The sequence below is a fragment of the Pseudopodoces humilis genome, chromosome 22 (genome assembly GCF_049639895.1).
Source record: "Pseudopodoces humilis isolate 2021_Gansu_Grassland_sample_001 chromosome 22, ASM4963989v1, whole genome shotgun sequence".
Classification (NCBI taxonomy): Eukaryota; Metazoa; Chordata; class Aves; order Passeriformes; family Paridae; genus Pseudopodoces; species Pseudopodoces humilis.
Genome location: NC_142221.1, coordinates 992,185 through 1,014,762, shown reverse-complemented (window position 1 = coordinate 1,014,762; position 22,578 = coordinate 992,185). Strand labels below are relative to the sequence as shown.

The 22,578-nt window shown below is 59.8% G+C and overlaps 1 protein-coding gene across 4 annotated transcripts; it reads right to left on the bottom strand.

Annotated features, from left to right (window-relative positions):
- Positions 1 to 1,970: 1,970 nt before the first annotated feature.
- Positions 1,971 to 21,400, bottom strand: NR5A1 (nuclear receptor subfamily 5 group A member 1). Of its 4 annotated transcripts, none has more exons than XM_088065905.1 (7): positions 21,179 to 21,400; positions 19,049 to 19,167; positions 18,520 to 18,661; positions 14,280 to 14,920; positions 7,512 to 7,631; positions 6,876 to 7,023; positions 1,971 to 3,849 (listed from the first exon to the last, which is right to left on the bottom strand). In XM_088065905.1, the coding sequence occupies exons 2-7, from the start codon at positions 19,148 to 19,150 to the stop codon at positions 3,602 to 3,604; spliced, it is 1,401 nt and encodes a 466-aa protein (XP_087922031.1). In that variant the 5' UTR covers positions 19,151 to 19,167; positions 21,179 to 21,400; the 3' UTR covers positions 1,971 to 3,601. The 4 variants fall into 4 exon arrangements, with proteins under 4 accessions (XP_087922031.1, XP_087922032.1, XP_087922033.1 ...); XM_088065906.1 differs by having other exon boundaries at positions 19,049 to 19,164; XM_088065907.1 differs by having other exon boundaries at positions 21,183 to 21,400.
- Positions 21,401 to 22,578: the final 1,178 nt, after the last annotated feature.

The window sequence follows — 22,578 nt, the reverse complement described above, 5'->3', positions numbered from 1 at the left end:
AGAGCCCTGCCTGCCTTCATTACACATTTTTTGTGAGCGGGGCATGGCTGGGGCCGTTCACATTTTTGCACAAACAATAAGTCCCATCTTCCTTGTCTTGGCAAACAAGGGCTCCAAGAGGCCTCCACATCCTCCATCTCCTCAAGTGATGGCTGCTTTGTTTCCCCTCGATAATTTCATTATTCTGTTTGAATACATTTATATGTTGCTAAGCCACACATAGCAACATGGATCTTGTCTCCACAGCCCAGCCTTCCTCTGATCGATACCGAGTAATTCTGCAGTTCTCACCATATTGTGTTACATAAGCTTGGTTTGAAATAATAAGGAATTTATGAGTCTTTGGGATTCAAAGCCAGAAAAGCACCTGAGTGTCGTGGGTGGAAATGCAGACCCCATCCATGCTAACTCTGCTGGGCTGACTGGTGGGATTCCCACAGCCCTTCCTGAGGAGTCTCTTGTGTACCTGTGGAGGAGATGCAGCTGTGGGGCACCGGTGCTTCCTGCCATGGCTGGTGTGTTCCTTAAATCCCATTTAAAGCTCGCTGTTCCATGCTCTCAGCACTGGGTGCTGTGCTCAGGCCGACGACTGACCAGGGAAGAAGAGGTTTCCCTACAGCCATGGCCCTGTGCATGGAGGCTGCTTTGGCTCCTGTCGCAAGGATCGTGTTTCAGGGACCCCCAAAGGGACAGGGGCATGTCTGGGGTGGCAGAGCTGTACCACTGACAGGCAGGGCTGGCTATGCCAGCCTGGTGCCACCTGCACCCAGCTCTGTCCTGCAGCAGGTTTGCACTGGGGGATCCCACCAGCTCTCCCACTGCCCTGGGAGGGACCCCTGCCCTCCCCTGCTGCCAGCAGAGCTGAGACCTTCTCTCTTTTGCTTTAGGTTTCTGAGAAGTTTCTGGGTGACGAGCCTGCAATGCAGAGGGTCCTCCAGCAGGAAGCATGGCAGGTCAGAAGAGCTGGCTTCCCTTGGAGAGCTTCCAGCCTGGGCAGAGCCATCACCCTGCACTCCTTCCCAGCACCACGTGCCGCCAAACCAAGGCAGGGGCAGTGTGGGGTCCCATGGGGCTTCGTCTGCTGCTGACGACTGCCCACAGGCACTCCACAGGCAGGTATTGTGTTCTGGGGTCCAGGGGCAGCCAAGGCTGGCCTGGGGCAGCGCTGCCACACGTCCCTGCAGTGGCCAGCTCTCGTTGGTGCTGCCTGAGGGAGCTGGAGCAGCGGGATGGAACAAGCCCAGCTCTGCCCGGGACAGCCGTGCCCAGGCAGTGCCCACAGCGCCGTGCTGGTGAGGATGGAAGCAGCCCTGAGCTGGGGCAGGGCTGGGGATGGGCTGTGTACAAATCATATGCACAGGGAAGCCAGCAGCTGGCTTTGAGCCTTTTCTAAACCAGCTGACATCAATAGCATCTTCTGCTGTTTAGGACAAAACTCCTCTCCCTGCTCCTGCTTGGGTTCCTGCAGGCTGGCCTGGCCCCTCGCCAGCTGTGAGCTGCTTTCCTTCCCTCTTCTCCTATTACCTCTGTAGTGTTTAGAACATAGAAAACATGGTGGGTTTTTCCTGATTATGACAACAGTAAATGCTGATTTTAAAGACAACCTCCTGTCCTTGTTGCACTGTGTCCAAGAGAAGGGGCTCAAGTCTGGCTCTGCGTGCCTGAGCCCAGGGAAGGGGCTTTGGCCATGGTGCAAGGACCAGGGCACTGCCCATTAATTGCCCATAAATGTTGCTGTTCCTGCGCTCACTTGCAAAACACTTTAAGAATCACTACGGCAATTCCCAGCAGCACTTTGAACCAATCTGAGTCCCCAGTGCACAGAAGCAAAGGCAGCAGCAGCCCCCCCACCACAGCCACGCTGTCCCACAAAGGCAGGTGACAGCCCAGGAGTGCCCCCACAAACACCCAGCCCTCCCCATGCCGAGCACCAACCACAAGGGTTAGAAAGACAGCCAAAAGAGACAAAGTTTGCCGTTTTAAATGAACTGCAAAATTTATTACAGTGGTTTGCTCCTGACAAAGAAGTTGGTAACCTTCTGCCTGGGAAGGAAGGGGGAGGAGTGGGGAAGGGCAGGGATGAGAAGGAGGAAAGGATGTAAGAGACAGAGAGAGACACTTAAGGGCACTTTTCATTTTCTGAAAATAAAACGTCTTTTACCTCCCAAAACATTTTCTCCAGTTCTTTAAGTTCACAAAAAGAAGGTGAAACCAAACCACTGACTTCAGGAGGAAAATGCACAAATGTGTTAAAGCAGAGACAAACATGCTCTTTCTTCTGTGTCTAACAAGCTTCACAAACCGCGGCTCTGGGCGCAGCCTCTGCGGCTCCTCAAGGCACCGGCAGAGCTGCAGCAGCCCCTGGGCACCAGGACATCCCTGCCCTGGGGGACAAACCTCAACGTCCCCGGTCATGCTGCAGGACCCCCAGAGCTGGGGATCTGTGGGGAAGGGGCTGTGCCAGCCCCAGTGATGGGGCAGAGGAGAGGAGAGCACGGCTGAGACCGAGAGAAAGCTGCAGTGAGAGTCCAGCACGGCCCAGTTCGGGGGCTGCGACCCCCAGTGCTCCCAGTCCTGTCTGTGAGCCTGATTCCATGATGGGACAGGAACAGAGAGCTCTTTGCCCGTGGCTTCAGCACAGCATTTGCTGTCTCCTGGGGCCATGGCAGAGCAAAGGAGGGGGCCAGGAGGCCCAGCATGAAGTGCAGGACAATCCTTATTCTTCCTTACCCACTCAGCAGGTGGACACTGCTGAGCTCCCCAGGTTTGCCCAAGATCCTAGGCACATGCTGGAGCTTGCACTTCCCTCCTGCCCGGCTGCTCTGCCACCATACCTGTGGGGAGGACTGAGCTGTGCTGCCCCTGGGCAGCTCTGGGCACTGTGGCTGCCACAGAACTGCTGCTTCCAGCACCAGCAGGCATTAGGAAGATGCACCTCAGCTGAGGATTCAGCACTGCCCATCCCTGCCTGCCCTCCCTTGGCCAGGGTAGCTGCAGGACACAGAGCTGGCAGCAATTGGGACCCGGCCTCTGTACCCTGGGGTCCTGGCACAGCTGCATGGGGCCAACATCTCCAGCCCAGCCCCAGCATTCTGTGTGGATTTCCTGCAGAAATCCCCCACCTCTGTGTGTTCCCTGGCGCCTGGAGACACCTCAACTGCCATAAAACCACAACCTGGAGGGGTTTCACCTCCCCTCTCTCCTGCCCTGTGCACGAGGGGCCCTGAGACATGGGCAGGATTGGGAGGGATGGCAGCAGTAAAGAAACAGCTGGTGGGGGCAGCAGGAGAGGAGCAGAAACAGGAGAAAAACCAGGACAGGCTTTACCCTTCCTTGGTGCTGCTGGGCCGGGTAGGCAGTGACAGGTCTGGGCACCAGGCGTGCAGCGGAGCCGGGGGTCAGCACTGCCGGCAGCCAAGCCACGGCCCTGCAGCCTCAACTGTCCTTGCTGTGAACGAAACCTGCTGGGGCCTTTCCAATAGCAGAGGTTAAATAGCATCGCTGAGGAAGGCAGGGTGGGAGGCGGCGCCTGCCAGCCCCGGGCACCGGTCCTGCCCCTGCTGGAGGCACCGCGGCGCTGCCGGCTCCTGCTGGGGGCCGCTCAAGTCCGCTTGGCGTGCAGCATCTCAATGAGGAGGTTGTTGCAGGGCACCTCCCCGCTCAGGTGCTTGTGGTACAGGTACTCCTCAGCCTGCAGGCTCAGCGCCCGGACCTCCGCCAGCCACAGCAGCAGCTGGCGAAACTTGTCCGTGGAGTGGGGGTAGTGGCAGACCGTGTACTCCAGCAGCGCCGCGTTGGCCTTCTCCTGAGCATCCTTGGCCAGAGTGTGGTTCTCCAGGTACTTCACGTCTGCAAGAGGCAGGGTGGGGATGAAATGGTGCCAAACTCACGTGTCTGCCCCATCTGTGCCACACCGTGCTGGGTGAACCAGGAGGGACCCACGCTCCTGGCCAGCATCTCTTGTGCATGAGCACACAGTGCAGGAGGGGTCCCACACCCCATCCCTTACCCAGCCACGGGGTCCCATCCCTACCCTACTCCCCAGGCCTTCCCTGATGCTGAAGACAGATTCCAAACCCCCTGGCTGTAGGACTGGTGTCTCCCTGCCCTCGTTGCCCAGGAAGCTGCAAAGCCAGAAGGTGTTGCCAGCTGTGCCAACACATTGGGAGTCGCTGCCATCGGCCCTCTTTAATTCCTGAAGGTCGAGGAAGCGGCTGAATTAATTCCCTGATAAACCTGGTCTTTCCAATGTGGCAACCAGGCTCACCAGCCTGGAAACCCTAATCCTCCATGCCTCTCCAGGGCCACAGCAGATTCCCATAATCCTGCTACCAGCAGGGTAGGGAGCAGCTCAGCAGCTCCGAGGTGCTGGCAGGGTCAGTCGTCCCTGCACGCAGATCTCAGTGGCTTTAGGGCACCAGCGCTGGGTATTGCCTCATCACCACCTACAGCTGCACACAGCCATGGTCCCACAGCCCTGCCCAGCAGAGACTTTGCTGCCAGCCCTGGCACAGTCTGTCCAGAGCAGGTGGATTTGGTGGATTTACAGTGCAGGACGGTGGGAGCACTGCCTCTGCTGCACACAGACCCTGATGGGTGCCCAAACTCCCACTCAACGGGCTGGAAATGGGGGAATCTGGGCACAGGGTCTGGCCAAGGCAGCTGGGAGTTTGGGGCTCCCTGGAAGGGATTGTGGCACCCAAGGCTGCTGCAGGCCAGCAAAGCTGGGAGCCCCGGGGTCAGAGCCGGGAGCGGAGGCGGGGTCAGGGGGACTGCGGAGCCCTGGGGAGGGGAGGTACAGCACTGCCGGGGGGCCGGGAGCCCCCAGGGAGCCCTAACCTCGGGCCGTGCCCATGGCCAGGGCACTGCGGGGGCAGGCACAAAGGGCACAGGTTGTGCCAAGATGCAGCGGATCACATCACCCTTCCCTTTTCACTCTGACGGCACATTTGCTCCTATTGTCTCCTGCTACCCGGGTTGTTGTTATGAAATCTCTTTATCTGCATAAGGTTATTGTGCATGTCATTAAAAAAGAGAAGTTATATTGATAAATGTCAAATCTATCCCCTGAGTTGGCTCAACAATAGCTAGTTCTACTCGATGAACTCACCTGGTTCTCTGAAAGACCCTATTCACTGTTTAATTGAATATTTGAATAATCTTTTCATTCCTGCAAGGAATAAAGAATGTTGTCCAAATAACATTGACTCACTTCATTTAGAGACACTGCAGCAGTTGCAAAGACTGTCCTGTGACAAAGCCTCCCATCACACATACAGATATGCCTGGGATTATTTCTATGCCCTCAAGTGTTCTTCCTATTCACAGCTCCTTTTGTTTGGGAGAAGCTGCTGATAAATTGCAAACGCTTAAGGGAATGTGGGCTATAAAAGCCTCTCTTCCTCCCCTCCCCAAGAGTAGCTGCTTCATGAATGTAAGTCATGAAATCGAATGATAGGTCAATCCATTAAGGCTCTATTAAGCCCTTCTGTAGAACAAAGCTAACCTGTGCCGTCCTCATAAATATTGCTATTTTGAGAAGCCCTAATTTTAATTAAATCTCTTTACCTGCTCAGGAGAGAAATCTATTTAGAACTCAAATGGCAGCTCTTGTGAGCAGGGCTTGGCTTTGACTGTGCTGTGGCAGAGTGGTAAATGTGGAAATTCTCTTGTTAAAGGCAATTACATCCTGCACATAATACACAATCCCGTCCTCTACAGCTGAGCCTACGAAGGGCAAATTACTCCAAGTGAGCTCTGCAATATGGAGAGAAAAAGTTGCATTTGGGGCAAAATGATGTATGGGAAAACACAGCTATTGGATTCCACGCCCTCCCTGCGAGCCGCTGCGCTGGGGAAGCCTGGGGGGACCCCGCTCCTGCTCGCTGTGCTGTGCCGTGCCAGGAGACACAGGGGGACAGCACCTCCCCTCCTGGGCTGAGAGCTCGGGGCAGTCCCGGGGGAAGGTCCCGGCTCGGGGTAGGAGCCCCCCCGGCTCCTGCATTTCCCAGCCTGGGCACTGTTTGTGCCACACCTTATCACTGCCTGAGCAGCGAATTATCGCATCGCGTTTCTCCGGGTTCCTAAACAGCCCCGGAGGAAAGGAAAGCAGAGGGAGGAGAAGCTGCAGGTGCAGGACGAGACAGCAGCGCAGCTCCCACCGCCGGCCCCTGGACGAGACCCCGCAGGTGCAGAAGTGCGAACACAGAGCCAAGGCACAGCAGCAGGGACAGGGCTGGGATGGGGACGAGGACGGGGATGGGGACAGGTCTGCCACAGCCGGCGGTGGGCTCACCGTGCCAGCAGCAGCACTCTGCTGACGCGGATCCCAGGGGCAGGAGCGGGCTCTGACACACCCAGGCTCGTTTCAGGCTCCGGCAGCAGCGCTCTCGGCTCGGGGTTATTTTGTCTGGGTGAGGTGGGAGCGTGTGAACGCGGCGGCCGTGCCCGACCGCAGGCTCCGGGCTGAGCCTAATCGGGAGCGCAGGAGCCCCTGCCCAAGCGGACTCTGACGCAAATCCCGGGAGATAGGGCCGGCCCGGCCGCGGCCGCCTCTGTCAACACTCCTGTTTTCCCGGCCGTATCAGCGCTTGTTTCCCTGCCCGGCGTGATGGGCGAGTGACCAAAACAGGCTCCGCTTGGCCAAGGCGGTGACAACGTCCCCTGCAGCTGGAGCAGAGCCCGGCCCCGCTGCGGGAGACGCTTTGGGTCCCGGGTGAGAGGGGGACAGGCAGGTGCCAGCTCTCTCTCCTGGCTCCTCGTTAAGTCCCCCCTGTCTCACAGCCGGAGCCCGGCTGCGTGTGCCCCCTCCAGCCGCGCTCCCGGCTCCGCACGCTCCCGGCCCTGAGCCCCAGTGCCCCCCCAGCCGCACTCACCCAGGCTGAAGAGGATGAGGAACTTGAGGCAGACGAATTCGTGCCGATCCACCTGGAGCGAGTGCAAGTGCAGGACGAGCTCCTGTGCCCGCAGCACCAGCGTGTTGAGGATGGAGCCGGCCTGGGCTGCGATGGCCGACATGTCCACCTGCGGGGACACGGTGGCATCAGCTCTGGCAGCCCCAGCCCCAGCACAACCTGCTGTAGGGCACCTCACACAGGCAAGAGCCAGGTCCAGCCCTGAGCACTGACTGAGAATTGGAGGTGTCAAAAAAAGAGTGATGGGCGACACCATTTAAAACGGGGAGCCCTTCACATGGTGCTGGAATTGAAGGCACCACATCTCCAAAAGCCACCTCCAGGGAGGGAAGGTGCTCCTCCTCCCATCCCACCGCTGACAGTACAGGTGGGACTGTTGATCTCCCACAGGAACCATTATTCTCCAGAACCAGGAGCTGCGTGGCAGGATGGGACAGGACGGGACCTCCTGCACAAGCAGACCCAGAGTGTAACACCACCTGCCTGCCCTAAGCCGAGTTAGCCACACTGGGACAAAGGAAAGAAGTCACTCCGTTCCCCCATGCAGCCCCTGCCCGTCCCCACTGCCCCTCCACAGTCCCAGAGGCCGTTTCTCACCTCCTGGCCAGTGACCAGCAGCACGCTGTGCTCCTTGCCATGCTGCAGCTGCCGGTAGATGTGGTCAAACACCAGCAGCTCACTCCAGCAGTTCTGCAGCAGCTTCATCTGGTCACCCACCTGAAACAGAGCGGGAGCAGCAGGGCTGACATCCACCATGCTGCAGTGCACAGCACCCACCCTGTGCCTGGCAGGCATCCCATGGGAGGGGGGTCCCCTGGGGTGAGCATGGAGAGCTGGAGCTGGACCCCAGAAAGGACAGCCCTGGGATGGAGGAGAGGAGATGGGCAAGTGGTTTTGCAGAGCTGGCTTCAAAGCAGCTCAGCATGTTTCAGTGGCACTTGCTGGCCCTTATCAGCATGTGTCTTCCAACCCCCCCAGGCACAACCTCCCCAAACTGCACACAAATTTTAACAAAATGACTGCAGGAGGGACACGGGGTGGCTGCACAAAGAGCCTGTGTGTCCAGACAACCCCTCTGGATACTTTAAAATGAAAGAAGACAGTGCCCATCCTCGACTCCCTGCCCAGGGTGGCAGGTCTGGGGGGGCAGCAGGGCTGCGGGGGAGCTGCTGGGCGCGGGACATGGCTGTGCCCTGCAGCTGCCAGCCCGGCCCTGCCCACGCACCAACACGCACACTTGTGCCCATGTGCCGCGAGTCTGTGCCCAGAGAAACACCTGGCACTGTCCCTGTCAGGAGCTCGAGCTGGAAGGGACCCCAAAGGTCTCGCAGGGCACTGGGCACTGCAGGCAGCACCAGTGACTGGCGGGGTGAGCTGCCAGAGCCAGCAGCTGCATTTGGAAGAACAAAAAGCCCCCGGAGCTGTGGCAGGATGCAGGGCACGCTGCCTTCCCCACCCTCCTGCCAAGAGGTCCCATGGCTCATGGGCTTCATCCCCTCGGCACTGCTCTCCACTGAAGCCCAACTCCTTTCCACAAAGAACCGAACTCCTGCCCTGCCTGGGCTCCCCTTTCCTGCAGGGCCAGTGTAGGGACAGGGCTGGGATTACAGTCCTGCCTCCACTACCGCCCTGAGGAGCAAATCCAGTGCCAGCAGCCGAGCTCGAGCTCTGCAGGGCCATTGTGCTCCCCTGTTAATAGAGGGAAGACAGATGCAGCATCACAGGGCTGGATAATGCCCTCGTTTTGCTGAAGAGGCTGCAATAAACCCGCGCTGGGAGATTGCAAAAGGAATAGAAGCCAGATGAGAAAGAGCTTTATGGTCTCAGAGCCAGCACCCCTGCGAGCTGCCGAGGGCGGTGGGCGGCCAGAGCAGGCACGAGATGAGGAAGGCAGTGATGGTGGCTGGGCTGTGGCACCGCTGCTGCCCACCTGCGCTCACCCCTCAGCCCCAGTGCAGCAGCTGCCGGTCGTGGGTCAGCACCACAGAGCGTGAGGCTCCTGGTCAGCTGCTTGACAAAACCCTGGGGAAAAGCTCATTCTGCACTAAACCAAAGTGGAGACTCTCTGCAGCCGTGGCCACCCCTGCCCAAGGTGAGTGGCCATCTGTGACGGTGGCCAGCCCGAGCAGGGAGCTGGGGCCAGCCCAGCTGCACGATCCCGGCCGGTGCCGAGCGCCTCCGCTCTGGCTCGGTCAGGGCGTTGTTTTGGAAGTTCTTTCCTGTGCCTCATTCCTGAGTGGGATGAGCTCCAGAAGAGACAGAGAGAAGGTTTTGCCTTGAAAACCATTTAGAAAAATCAGCTTTTCCAAAGAAAGCGCTTCAACAATGTCGAAATCTTATTTTCTTCCTTTAAAAATTGCTAATCAGCCTCTCCAAACTCTGAGGGTTGTTTGGCTCCCTCCCTGAAGCCCCTCAGCAGCACATTTCACCCTCCATGGCTGCTGTGGGGCTGCTCCTTTGCCAGCACGTTCCACCGGGCCGCGGTGCTTCCCGGGAACGTCGCAGTGCACCAGAGCCACACGGCCCTGCCATGGGGACAATGTGCTTTGGGAGCACGGTGGGGTGGGCTGGGGGCTCTGTGGGCCAGCCAGAGCTGGCTGGGGTGTGTGGAGCTGTCCCCAGCAGCAAGCCGGGTGTCCCCATGGCCAGGCTGGGTGGCAGCGGGCAGCCCCACGGCCCCGCTCCGGCTGCGGGGGGGCTCAGGCTGGGGTCACCGGGCTGCCCCCCACCCTGGCCAGCCAGGAGCAGGGGGCTGCTAATGGAGGGGCACTCAGAGGCAATCAATCCTCCCAGACAGGCGGCAGCAGGCAGCACGCTCGCTGTTAAAAGTTAAGCAAAGGATCTTCCTCTTTTAATGTCAAGGCTTCTCCTCAGAGTGCTTTATCAAAGGCCTGATGTAAGCTGTCTTTGAGAGGCAATCCTTATCTTTTCTTTAAAGCGAGCATTTAACCCATTCACAAAACACCCGGTGAAACCCTTCCCGAGCTTGAAGAGCAATCCCTGATGGGCTGCAACCCACAGAAAAGGCAGTTCTCTGTGGGAAAAGGTCTGGGATGGTGCTGGAGGGGAGGCAGGGCATGCAAAGGCAGGGATGGTGCTGCCCAAGCACAGGGCTGTAGGACCTGCATGTGTTTAAAATCTTCTGCATAGTTTCAAACCTTCTGCAACCTTCCCTGTGGGTTCATAGGTACAAGGTGAAGAAGCCCCTGCAAGTGTCAGGGCTCCCCGAAATGTGCCCAGGCCATGCAGGGATGACGCAGCCCCACAGTGAACACAGTGAGCACAGTGAGCCCCTGCCCCAGGGACCGCTGCTTTAGGAAGGAGAGTGACCCACCAGCAGCCCTTCTTTGGCAGGAAGCCCTGAGCTGGTCCCAGGACATCCATCCCCAGCCATGGGCACAAGCAGCACTCGGATGCCCCTGGCCTGTCCCCACCACACAGACGCCCTCCAGACCTCCTCCCAGATCTCGGGTGCAGCATTTTCCCCACAGCCCTCTGGCAGATGCGTAGCACATCAGCACACTGAGCAGCCCCAGCAATTACTGAGTGCAAGCAGGACCCATCACCTTGGCCACTGAGAAGCGGGAGAGCGAATTGGTGTCCAGCAGCCACCCACAATGGACACAAGTCCAAGGTGTTAATGGCCAGTGCAGGTCCCCACTGCCCTGCCCAGATACCACCAAGGTGTGCATCCCAAAATAAATAACCATCAACACCAGTGTGGCTAGCCCAGGATCCTGTCCCTGCTGGCTCCCATGCTGCTGCAGCCCCGACTGCACGGGCAGGGCTGCGCTGGCCGGGACACCACAGGCAGGGAAGCGTCACATTTCCCCCAGTGCATGGGATGCTGAACATTGCTGCAGCATCCACAACCAGAAGGAGATTTTAAATCTGCCAAAAAACGCTCTGGCCACTGGCCAGGAGATGGGGTCAAGATGACCCACATGTTAAAGGCAGAGAAGCAACTGACTGCAAATAGGCTTTGTCGTGGCTCTGGGATCTCTAAGCACAACTGAGGGAGAGCAGCCCAGCAGACAGAGCCAGTGACCACAGGGACCTCTGGGTCTGTGGGAATGGTTCTGCTCTCAGCATCCCCCCCATCACTGGAGCTTGCCTGTGGATGGGAGGGCAGTTTGCCCCAGGCCCTTGGCACAAAAGGGCTGAGGAAGGGGTTGGCATCATCCCCTGTGGCTGCACTGTGCCCCTCCACTGGCGCAGGGACCCGGCGCACACCCAGCCTGGCCTGGCCTTCGGGCTGAAACCGTGGCAATTTGTTTAACATTCCTGGCTGCTCATCCCAATCTAAAGGTCACTGCAACCCTGTGTACACGATATTGATATGTAGGTATGGCAGTGACACCTATATAAACCAGGCTGTGGGAGACATGTGTGTACAAACCACACCAAAACCAGACACAACGTGAGCGTGCAAGCACGCGGGCGTGTGTGCACATCCCTCTGTCTGTCTCTCTCCATATACATATAAAAAAATTACATCTGAAAGGACAAAGTTGCCTGAGACTCACAACCCAACAAAATGTATTTCACCCCTGGCCCACATTTTTCTTCCTGAAAAGATGCTGCAAATCTTCCCTCAGTCCTGACACATCTCATCTAGACTCAGTTAAAGTTCGTATTTATGGGCGGCAGCGGTGACCTCTTCCACCTCCGCCCGCGCGGCCTCGCGCCGCGGCTGCCTGGCCGGCCCTCGATAAACAAGCGGGCCCCCAAATCCCCCTCTGCCGTGCAGCGTTATTAGTCTTGCCTCCGAAGGCCAGCGCAGTCCGTAATTCTCCTCCTGGTGACACGAGATGAGCGCCGCGACATCAGTCTCCCGGAGGATTGGCATGGGGACCCTCGTTTGTCAGTGGCAGACTGACAGAATTACTGGCCCTTAAATGAAACGATATATCTGGGAAGTTAAATCTGTTTTCAATCTGACTGCCCCGCGCCTGCGGGCGGACGTGGCGTGTGAGCCGATGTCAAGAGGCCATTAGCCCGTGGCCCCCCTCCTTCCCCGGGCGCAGTGGTGGAGCCAGGGGGGCTCTCCCCAGTGTCCCCCAGCCCAGCCACCACGCCAGGAGCGTGGAGACAGCAAAGCACCCATTCTGGCCCTCAGCAGAATGGGAATGGGAACAAGACTGGCCAGCTCCAGGCGAAATTGCTCCCACTCTCCCTGGGCAGGGACTAAACCCTGAAAATCTGAAACCCTTGTCCCTGAGGATTTGCTCCTTCCTCTCCAGGCTCCCTGTGAGGCTCCGGGGAGAAGCCAGATCTGCTAACAGCCCTGTGGAAGGAGCATGGTGGAGCTGGGTGGCCTCAGGCAGGGCAATCCATGATGGGGCAATCTGCCCACACCCGCCATTCTCACCTGGCTGCACCTCCTCCCCGTGTAGTGCCAGCCTGGCACGATGCCCTGGAGAAGTGTCCCAGTGGTGCCTTTCCAGCCTGGCTCCCTGCACTGGCCTCAGCCAACAGCCCTTCCCTGCTGGGGCTGGGGACCTTCACACAGACCTTCCCAGGGCATGGAGAGGGCTGCTGGCATCCCTGCCCTGAGGAGCCCCGAGATGACTGCCGCTGCCATCGATCTCGGAGATTGCGATGTTCCTCCGTGTTGGCTTTAGGGCAGAGCCATAAACCCTGTGCTAGCAGGAGTTCATTTACCGCCCCAGCAGCTGTTTCCTTTTATGTGCCAGGCAGGAACAGGAATGGGGATTCAAGATCTCAGACCTACTCCTGCTTCCCACTGGCTGCGCTCCCATGCCTGAGGAAAAGCCTCCCCCCTGGCCAGGGAGGATGAGCCATGTGGGGCGGGCAGGGGCAGAGACACAGAGGACATCAGGCACCTCCACTCCGTGCTGGGCTCAGCACTGCTGGGGCTCTGTGCACAGGAGGGAGCCAAGGATGGAGATGCTGCATTCTGCCTCTCCCGCTGGAGCCAGGGTGGGCTGAGGGGTGCTGCAGTCCCCAGCCCTGGGAGATGCTGGGAATGCACCCCGCAGTCACCGTGTGGATAAGACAAAGAGCTGGAGCCCCCAGGATGGAAGCGACAGATGTGGGCACCCGCTGAGCACTGAACCCCACGTCCTGAGCACGGCAGGGCACGTGCCCTGCTCCCTACAGGACGCTGGTACCTCTGCCAGGTGAGGCCTGTGGCACTGCCATCCCCTCCAGAGTCCCATGGCAGGAGGAGCACCTGCCAACACCGATTCACACAGGAACAGACTATTTTGGTGGCACAATCACGCTGACAATGGAGTTACAAGGCTACACAGCTATATAGCTGGGAACTGAATTTACACTGTTTACAATATCTCCTGCAAAACAACAACCACCCTGTTCCCAAAATCCAGGCTGGACACTGATATGATTGAAACAAGCCCAGCCCATCCTTACAATGCCATTTCCTGACACTGTTCTGGCAGACAGGGGCTATTTTGAGCCACAAGGCTTGAGCACACTCGGCCCCATGGCACCTATGGCATGGGGAAGAGCCTGGTCCTGTCCTACAGCACAGTCTCACTGGAAGAAGGTGATTTTGGCTAGAGCCAGGCAGCACAGTCTCATGCTGGAAACACAAGAAAGAACCTGAGTCTCATCACGGCTGCCCCAGGATGTTGCTCTCTGGGTTTTGGCAATGTTGCAAAATTTTCTCTCCCATTTTTGCACCAGTTTGGGATCTTAGGTCAGCCCAGAACATGGATGGAAGATTTCTGAAACCTTGGCAAGGTGTGCAGGATGGCAGAAGCTGCTCCAGCCCTGCAAACCCTCTCTGGGCCCCAGTAAATGTTCAGGGACATTTGCCAGAGGGGATGTTTTGGCAGGAGGGAGGTCAGCTCCGTGTCCCCCAGCCGGGCACACTCGTGGCTGCTGGCAGCAGACAGGGCTCTGGAGCAGGCTGGGGCTGCCCCGGCTGCCTGGTGCTAATAGCACCCACCTGACCACATTGATTTTCCTCCTAAAGGCAGAGGAGAGAATTGTCTCAACTATAATTCCTCAACGTTACATTTTTCAATTATATCTTGAGCTTGACACCACAGTCACTCTGCCGGCGATTGCCGCAACACCTGTCCCCTCTGTGATGAATCTGAAACCATTAGCCCCACACAGCAGTGGGAATCGCTCCGGCATCGCAGCCGTGCCCTGGCACCTCCAGCCCTGCCGTGCAGGGAGCTGGGAGCAGGACTGGGATGTGTCAACAGATCCGCAGTGATGGCCCCAGGCCCCAGGTGCTGCCCTGTCCTCACAACATTTCACCTGCAATCCTGCCCTCAGCCGCATCCCGGCCTCACATCACGGCAGCCCCAGTCCTGCCCGCCTCCCACTGTCCCCCAGAGCAGCATCCATCCCACTGACAAGTCCTACCTCCAGCTCCTTGAAGAAGATGCAGCTCCGTGCCCACTCCACGATGGAGAAGAGGGTCTGGTCTGCCATCTTGCACATGAGGCCGAAGGTGCTGAGCTTCTCGTGGCGGCCTTTGCCCTGCTCTTGCTGCAGGCAGGACAGTATCCGTGCCTTCACCTGGGCCTCCTCGGGCTCCAGCTGCAGCAGCTTCAGGATGACCTCAGGGATGTCAGGGGGGGAGCTGCTGGGGTAGGTCTCTGGGTACATGTAAGCAGGCACAGCCTCATGGGCATTTGTGTAGTGGTCGGGGTACTCGGACTTGATGGTGCGGTTGGGGAAGGAAGGGTAGTGGTAGCCGGGCAGCGGCGCGTGGCCAGGCACAGTCATTCCCAGGGAGGGCGTCCCGTAGGGGCTGCGCTCGTAATCCGCGGGAGTCAGGGCGGCCGGGTTGGGCGGCAGGGTCTTGGACATGGCATGGATGCTGTGGATGGTGGAGGACAGGCTGTAGTCACTCTGCACAGGGGACATGATCTGAGGCACCGTCTCCAGCTTGAAGCCGTTGGCACGGATCAGAGCTTTCTTCTGCTGCTTTAAGGCACGGTCCCGCTTGTACATGGGTCCAAACTTGTTCCTCCCTCCACGCATCCGGTCTGCGCGGACAGCTGGAGACAGAGAGAGGCCAGAGACTGCAGTGAACCCACCTTGAGAGAGACCAGGGGCTTATGCAGGGCACAGAGAAAATGCTGGGGGACACAACTTAGTGGCAAAAAGGGTTTGGAGGGCATTGGGGAGACTGTCCCAGAAAGCCAAAGGCAGATTGTGACACTCCCAGCTCAGCCAACGTCACCCTCAGAGCCTCTGGGGGTTGCAGGAAAGGAAAAGACATTTGGCTTCCACTACAAAATGAGCTGGGGTAATAAAGCAGCTTTCATTCCCTGTGGGTTGAGGAGAGAGCCCTTAAAGCCTGAGCAGAGGAGGGGATTTGATGCTCACTTTAGTTTAGCCTGGGGAGCGGCTCGGCCAGGCCTCGGCAGCGTCAGGGATCCCCCCAGGGGCAGGGAAGGGGCACCGCTTTGAGGGGAGGGCGAGACCCTCCTTGCTCCCCCACACCAACCTGTGTCACTGGAGCAGCCCTGGGATTTCCTTGTTTCTGCAGAGCCTGGGACCCCACAGCCCCCTCTGGACCCCGGTTCCTCCTGCCCAGACTGCACATCTCTGCCCCTTTGTGGAGCAGGACGGCTGGCAGGTCCCAGTGGATGCACTTCACCCCACTGGCCCCAGGCAGGAGGCTGCCAGCCCTGGGGATACCAGCCCTGGCGAGGGCTCTGCCAGAGTCCTCCGAGAGCTGCAGCAAAGGAGATGTTCCCACCAAAACAAAAACCCCCAAGGATCTGCCAACACGCAGGGGAGCAGGTGCTTCTCTGCAGAAGGAGCCTGTCCTGCAAGGCCTTGCTGTGCTCCGGGGGCTGCTGCCCTGGCACCCCCTTGGAAGAGGCTCCCATGGCTGGAGGCAGGAGCTGGGGCTGGACGGCAGCGCAGGGGCAGGAGGAGCGCGCCGGCGAGAGCAGCCTGCAGTGAGCATCAAAGGCAAACCCCTCTGCTCGCTCGTGTTCCTGCTGACAGCCAGCGGGTCCTGCTTTGCCCCCCAGCTGTTACCTCTGCCTTTCTTTCGCCTACTTATCCTGGGGCTCACAGCCAGCACCCCCGGAGAGCTGGAGCACCTCCCCAGCGCTCCCAAGGAAGGCTGGAAAGGCGGGAGCGTGGCCGGGAGCAGCAGCATTTCCAGGACAAGCAGGAATGTGCTCCCAGGAGAGCCGCCCTGGCTTCCTCCCTCATTCTTTATTCATGAAAACAGCATCTCACTGGGAGCGGGCTGCCAGCGGCAGCTTCTGAAGAGAGGGGTGCTGCGGCCCCTGCTCCCCAGAGCCGGCCCAGCCCCTCTGGGCAGCAGAGAGCTGTCCCGGGGCAGCTCCTGTCTCGGGTACAGGGACGGTGCCCACACTCAGCACGTGTGCACAGCCCAGCCGGGGTCCCACACAGGCAGGCAGGCTGGCAGCCCGGAGCCAGAGCACACTAAAACCCAAATCCCGCACCCACTCGAGTGACATTATCCCAGCACGGCTCGAGGTCGGGCACAGTGACGCCCAGCGATCGCATCCCAAGGCAAACCCCCGTGACCCTGAGCAAGGGTGAGCAGGCAGAGACCCTGCTAGGGCTGCCTGCACTCCCACACACGGCGAGAGGTGCTCGCAGTCCGGTCTCACAAGCCCTCCAGAGGCAACCGCATACACCTCCTCCCCTCTCACAGTAAGAACACAAAGGGAGAAAAGGCCTTTTAATTCCCTCCTGCTCTGCTTTTCCTGCCATTTGTGCTACACTTGGGATTTGGAACGACTTGCCATTTGTTGTGTTCCAGCTGACAGCAGAGAAGAAAATTATGCATCCTGACCTCCAGGGCAAGGGGGCCCAAGTGGAGCCGCCCAGGAAGTGCCTGCACCCCCAGCAACATCCCCAAAACCATCAGCAGGTGACCTCCAAGCCACGCACCCACACAGTGGCAGGAGGGGTCTCCACCCCCCTGCATCCCCGCTTCCCACCTGCACTGCTCTCATCCCAGTGCAGAGCCCTGCCTGGGGCAGGCTGCTGGCCAGGCTCTGCCTCCTTTTGGCCACCTTTCTTTGCCTGGGCAGGAACGTGGAAGGTGCCATGGGTAGCGCCTGCAGGGTGCCCAGGGCTGTGGGCAGCCTTCAGCCAGCGCTGTGCTTCTCCTCCCGGGCAAGTTTCGCTGCCACCTCCCCGCAGGCACTTTGAGGGTGCCTGTGTCAACACTGTGCTCCCAAAATCAATCACCTCGGGATTGCTCTTGTCGTGTGAACCTGCAGACCAGCCTCCAAAGCATCACCTCTGATGCCTTGCCCAAAAAGACTAGAAGCTGAAAAAGGTGATCTCTTTTTCACCACAAAAGAGACGGTTCCATGGGAATATCGCCCTTGTCTGGGTGATTGCCTCTTCCGCCCAGCTCTGCTAAGGAGCCAACAGCAAGAAAACACACAAGAAAAGGCTGTTGGGACAGCTCTGGGACCAAAGCGCCTCCACGGTGTACACGACAAAAACTGCTGGAAAGGGACAAATTGAGACCATGCCTTTTCCCCCCGGGCACCCCAGGCACTGTCCCTGCCCGTCTGTCCTAGGGTCTCCAGCCCCTGCCCAGCGCCCAAATCCCCCTGCCACATCGTTCAAAACGGCCAGAGCATGCACCGAGGGATTTAGGGCACCAGTAACTCCAGCCCAGGGAGAAGAGTGGAACTGGGATCTGTTTTGGAAGCTAGCCCACGCCGGGAGTTTGCAGGGGTTGAATTTGCAGCTCGATGTTGTGTCTTACTCCTGCGCTTCTGCTCGCAGGCTCCCACCCCGCTCCCGGAGCGAGCGGCCAGAACACGAAGGACTTTCCGATTAACAGCGCTGTGTCCCGAGCAGCGAGCCCGGCGGGCGAGGGGCTCAGCCCTGCCAGGGTCAGGCGGGACGGCTCAGCCCACTTCCACCCGCTGCAAAACGCAAACAATTTCGAGGGCGAAGTGGGGAGGGGGCGACTGACTCTGGGTTGGGGGGCTCCTTCTGCCTCTGCTTTTGCTCTGCCGTCCCATGCCAAAGACCTGACCCCTCCAATATATTTCGTTGCCGGATGCTGAGAATTGCAGAACCCGCAACAATCCCCGGGCTGTCGGGGCCCGACTCCGATGTCGGGATCCTCTGCGCCGATAGGAGAGAGGCGGCGGCTGTGGGGCTGGAGTCGCCGCCCCGGGGATCAGAAATCCGTTATACTAAATGCCACCGAGAGGGAAAATAAAATTCGTGGTGGGTCTGCGGCAGTTTTATTGCGATCCCCATAATTTTTAACGTTTTTCCTTAAGTCTCGGCTTCTGGAATTATGTGCTTAAGGAAAACAGTAATTTATTTGCTATTTCCCAACCTTCCTGCCAGCAAAAAAAAATCCTGGAAAGTTGAAGTCGTAGCAGCAGGAATCCCGGGGAAACAAACAAAATGAAACAAGGAAAAGAAGGAGACGACGCGAAAAAACGATTTTTTTTCTTAACTTAAGAGGGAAAAACGGAATCGAAGCGGCGGCGCGACCGACCGGCCCGGGAAGGTGGCGGCGGCGGGGACGGCGCTACCGGTCCCGGCAACTGCACTGTCCCCGCACGGTCCCCGCACATTCCCCGGCCCCCACCGCCCCGCCGTGCCGTACCCGGGCCGTCCCTACCTTCCAGGCGCATCCCCACGGTGAGGCACTTCTGGAAGCGGCAGTAGGGGCAGCGCTTGCGCTGGGTCTTGTCGATCTTGCAGCTCTGGCTCTCGGTGCAGGTGTAGTGCTTGTTGTTCTGCACCGTGCGCTTGAAGAAGCCCTGCGGCGGCGGGCGGAGGCGATGCGGTGGGTACCGACACCGGCATCCCGGCACCAGAACCCCGTCCCCGCCACCCGCCTTGGGCAGAGGCTCCCGCCGCGCTCGGGGCTCCCGTCGCGGCCGCGCTCCCCTCCCGCCACCGGCCGCGAATCCGCCGCTAACGAAAACGGGCGAGAGAAGCCCCGCGGTCGGTCCCGCTGCCGCGGCCCCTGCAGAGCCCCCTCCCCGCTCCCCACAGAGCCCCGGACCCCTCTTCCCCGTGCTGCGCTCCCCTCACAGCCCCGGCCACACAAGGCGCCGGTGGCGCTGAGCCCCGGCCCCGCTTCCCCGGCCCCGCACGGCCCCAGCTGCGTTTGCCCAGCCCCGCACAGCCCCGGCCGATCCTACCTTGCAGCTCTCGCAGGTGAGCAGCCCGTAGTGGTACCCGGAGACCTTGTCCCCGCAGACCGGACACAGCTCGTCCAGGTCCTCATCATAGGAATAGTCCATCCCCTCCAGCGGCCCTGCTGCGGGACGAGCAGCGGTCAGCGGGACGGGATGGGACGGGAAGGGGACGGACGGCGGCCCCGGCCCCGGCGCTGGGTGCGGACCGGGAGTGGGCGCGGTGGAGACCGAGCGGCAGGTGCGGGAGCCGGAGCTCTTTATAGCGCCTGGAAGAGCATCTCCATGTTGGTGCGGGCTCACGGCCAGCCCCCCGGGGCTGGGGAACCTCCTCTGGGAGAGCGGGCGGCTCGAGGCGGCAGGGACGGGGCGGGGGCGGAGGGACCCGGCGGCCCGTGGCCCGGGGACACGGCGGCCGGGCTGGGGAGCGGCTCTGCCAGGCCTCGGCAGCGTCAGGGATCCCCCCCAGGGGCAGGGAAGGGGCACCGCTTTGCGGGGAGGGCGAGACCCTCCTTGCTCCCCCACACCATCTGTGGGGAACAAGTCCCCCAACCTCTCTGGAGTGGCCAGCCTGAGAGGCAGGACCTGCTGGGAACCAGGAGTCTCCAGGCTGGAGCAAAATTGATCATGTCTGGGCTGCTCTGCTCAGTGCACAGTCCTGGACCACCAGCTTTGTCAAAACATACCATTACCCCCCACCAGCTGCCCCTGCCAGCCCAGGAGAGCTTTGTGGGGAACACTGGGGTGTGCAGTGGCTCCTAAAATCTCCCCTGGGGCCACCACTGAGGGGATGAGTTTGGACCTAGCACTGGCCACCCCAGCAGGAGCACTCACTCCCAATGGTGTCCTGGTCTGCCTGTCAGACAGCAGGTATTGAATCAATGTTTCACAGTTAGGGTTTCTTGGTGGAATGTTCCATGACGGCAGCAGACCAGCACAGGAGCACCCTGGCTCCTGGCACGTCCTGTTTATCAGGATGCTCCCAGGCCACACGCCGCGGCCCAGGACTTGGCTATGGGGAGCTCGAGGCTCCAGCTCTGAGCCAGGCGCTGGAGCTGAGCCCGTTCTGCAGGGCCAACCCACTGAGTCAGGGACCCTTCATGGCTGGTGCAGAGTCTGTCCCAGCATTGTGGGAGCCTGTTGCCAGCACAGCAGCTCTGGGGCCCGAGGCTCTGGGTGCCCGGAGCCTGGCACAGCTGGGGACTGCTGCTGGCAGTGCCCCACAAAGGAAAGGCATGGCTGATGGCCCCATACGGCTGATCCTGCCAGGCTGATCCTGCATGGTTTGTATTGAAGGGCTCATCCCACAGATCTCATCCCACCCAGCTCATCCCACTCTCTCACACCACAGACCAGCTGCCCACGGGTGCAGCGGGTAGGAAGTGGCGCTGGCAGGGAGAGCGGCAAACAGGAAACGGGCTCAGCAGAGCATCACTCCAGAGCCACCAGGAATGGAGCCCAGGCTAAGAATAGCAGCAAGAGCAGTCTGCAGTGTGGGTCAGCCACTGCTTGGCCGGGAAGGAGTGCTCCCACCACCAGCAGAGCCCCTTGGCCATGGCCCCCACAGTCGCCACGAGCTCCCGGGGGAGCTGCCAGGCAGCCATGGAGTGGGACCTGCCATCCAGGAAAAGGAGCCCAGGAGGGACTCTGAGTTGGGAAAACTGAGCAAACACTGCAAGGAACAAAAGCAACTGAGAGCCAAAGGCTGTGATCCCTGCCAGTGCGGGATGGGGACAGGACACAGACTCAGCCAACCCCAGGAGTCAAGAGGGTCCCAGATGCCTCCCATGTCCGTGCTCCTATGGGCAACTCCAAACCCTTGGATGACTAGGTACCCCCAGGCACCACCAGCTGTGCTCCCAGAGCCCCTCAGCAGCCAGATCTGTCATTTCTGAGCAGCAGCTTGGCCACGGGGCCAAGGCTATGGCGAGGCCTCGCTCTGCTGCCCGTGATCTGCAGAGCCGCCATCCCCACGCCCGCTGACGGGAAGCGGAGGCCCACACACAACTCCTGCTTCCTCGTCAAGCCCTGCCGCGTATCCAGCTCCGGCCTTGGCTGCCACCATACCGGGGAATGGCGGCAGTGGCTGGGAGATGGGTGGGATGGGGGACCGCGGTTCCCCCCTCAGACACGTACTCACTGCGAGGCGGCTGCACGGCTGCTGCGCGTGGGGCCGGCGAGTGGGAGAGCCTCGCTCGGCCACCGGCCAGGAGCTGCGACCCAAGGAGCCTCCGTGGAGTGTGGGTACCGCTGCCCTGTCCACGGTAGGCTGGGGGATTTATGGGGACCCGTGTCTCTTGGGAAGGTATTGGGGCTCTGGCTGCACACACGCCGCCCCGGGCAGGACACCAGCCAATCTCCTCCCCATGGGGGCCAGGCTCAGCCAGGATGGACCCACTTCGGTGCCTTATTGGCTTCTGTGGCCACGTGACCATGCTGAAAAACATCATAATTAAGCTACAAAACACTGCCCATAAACTAGCATTAGAAAGTGACAGCGAAGATAAGTGGAACCCCTGCAGCAGATAAGGTGCCCCAGGAGGGAGACCCTGCAGGGAGGTGGGGGGCACCAGAGTGTCCCAGCACCCATGGCTACCCTGATTTATGGCCCAGGGCAAGAGGGAGGGAGCCGAGGGCACGGGGCAGGACACCTCTGGGAGGAACGTGAGCTCACCTCACCCGCCCAGCACTGGGATGCAGCCACAGCCTCCTCGGCCCTGAGTGGTCTCCTCTGCAGGGGAGGGCCAGAGGAGGCTCCTCCACACACAGGGCCCCACTCCCAGGTCCCCGGGGCTCACAGCGTCAGTGGCCAGCAGCTCTTCATTTGCCACTGTCAGAAAGCCAGCGCCTCTGGGCCTGGGCAGCCACGCCTCGGCTGCGTTTTAGCCGTGTGTGATTCCCTGTGTTTTGCTGCCATGCTCGGTCCTGCCCACGGGCTCTGTGCCGGCAGATCACGGCTTCCAATTGCCCTGTGCAACACAGGAACAGCAAAGCCAAGAGCGGGGATCTGCTCTCAGTGCCAGCCCCGTGCTCTGTCCATCCATCACCACGGTGTCTCCCCACATGTTTGCAGTGTCCTGCTCTCTGCTTTATCCCACAGTGATGACAGCCTTGAGAAGGGGTGGCTGCCTCAAGCCCCACACCCAAAGCCAAGGCTGTGCTCTGCTCTGGCCAGGCGGCTGTTGGTAACCAGGGTGGGACAGCAGAACCCCCAGTCCTGGGCTCAGGGAAAGGTTCGAACTCTCTCGGTACCGGCAGAGCCCTGGCATGGTGTGACAGAGGTGTGCCCTGCACTATTCCCATGCAGAGCGAGGGAAGCAGTGAGCCTCGGGTGCTGAGGGGAGAGGAGTGGGAGTGCGGGCTGCACAGCCCTGCTTGTTTTTTCCTTGCTTTGCAGCTGAAGAGAGGAGAAAAACTAATGAAAACAGAACTCGGGAAGAAGCGCCAGGCCTGGAGTGGCTTCCGCCCCGATCCCCAGCAATTATCAGCCACATGCCAGATGTTCCGATGCGATGCCAATGTCAGAGAAAATAAAT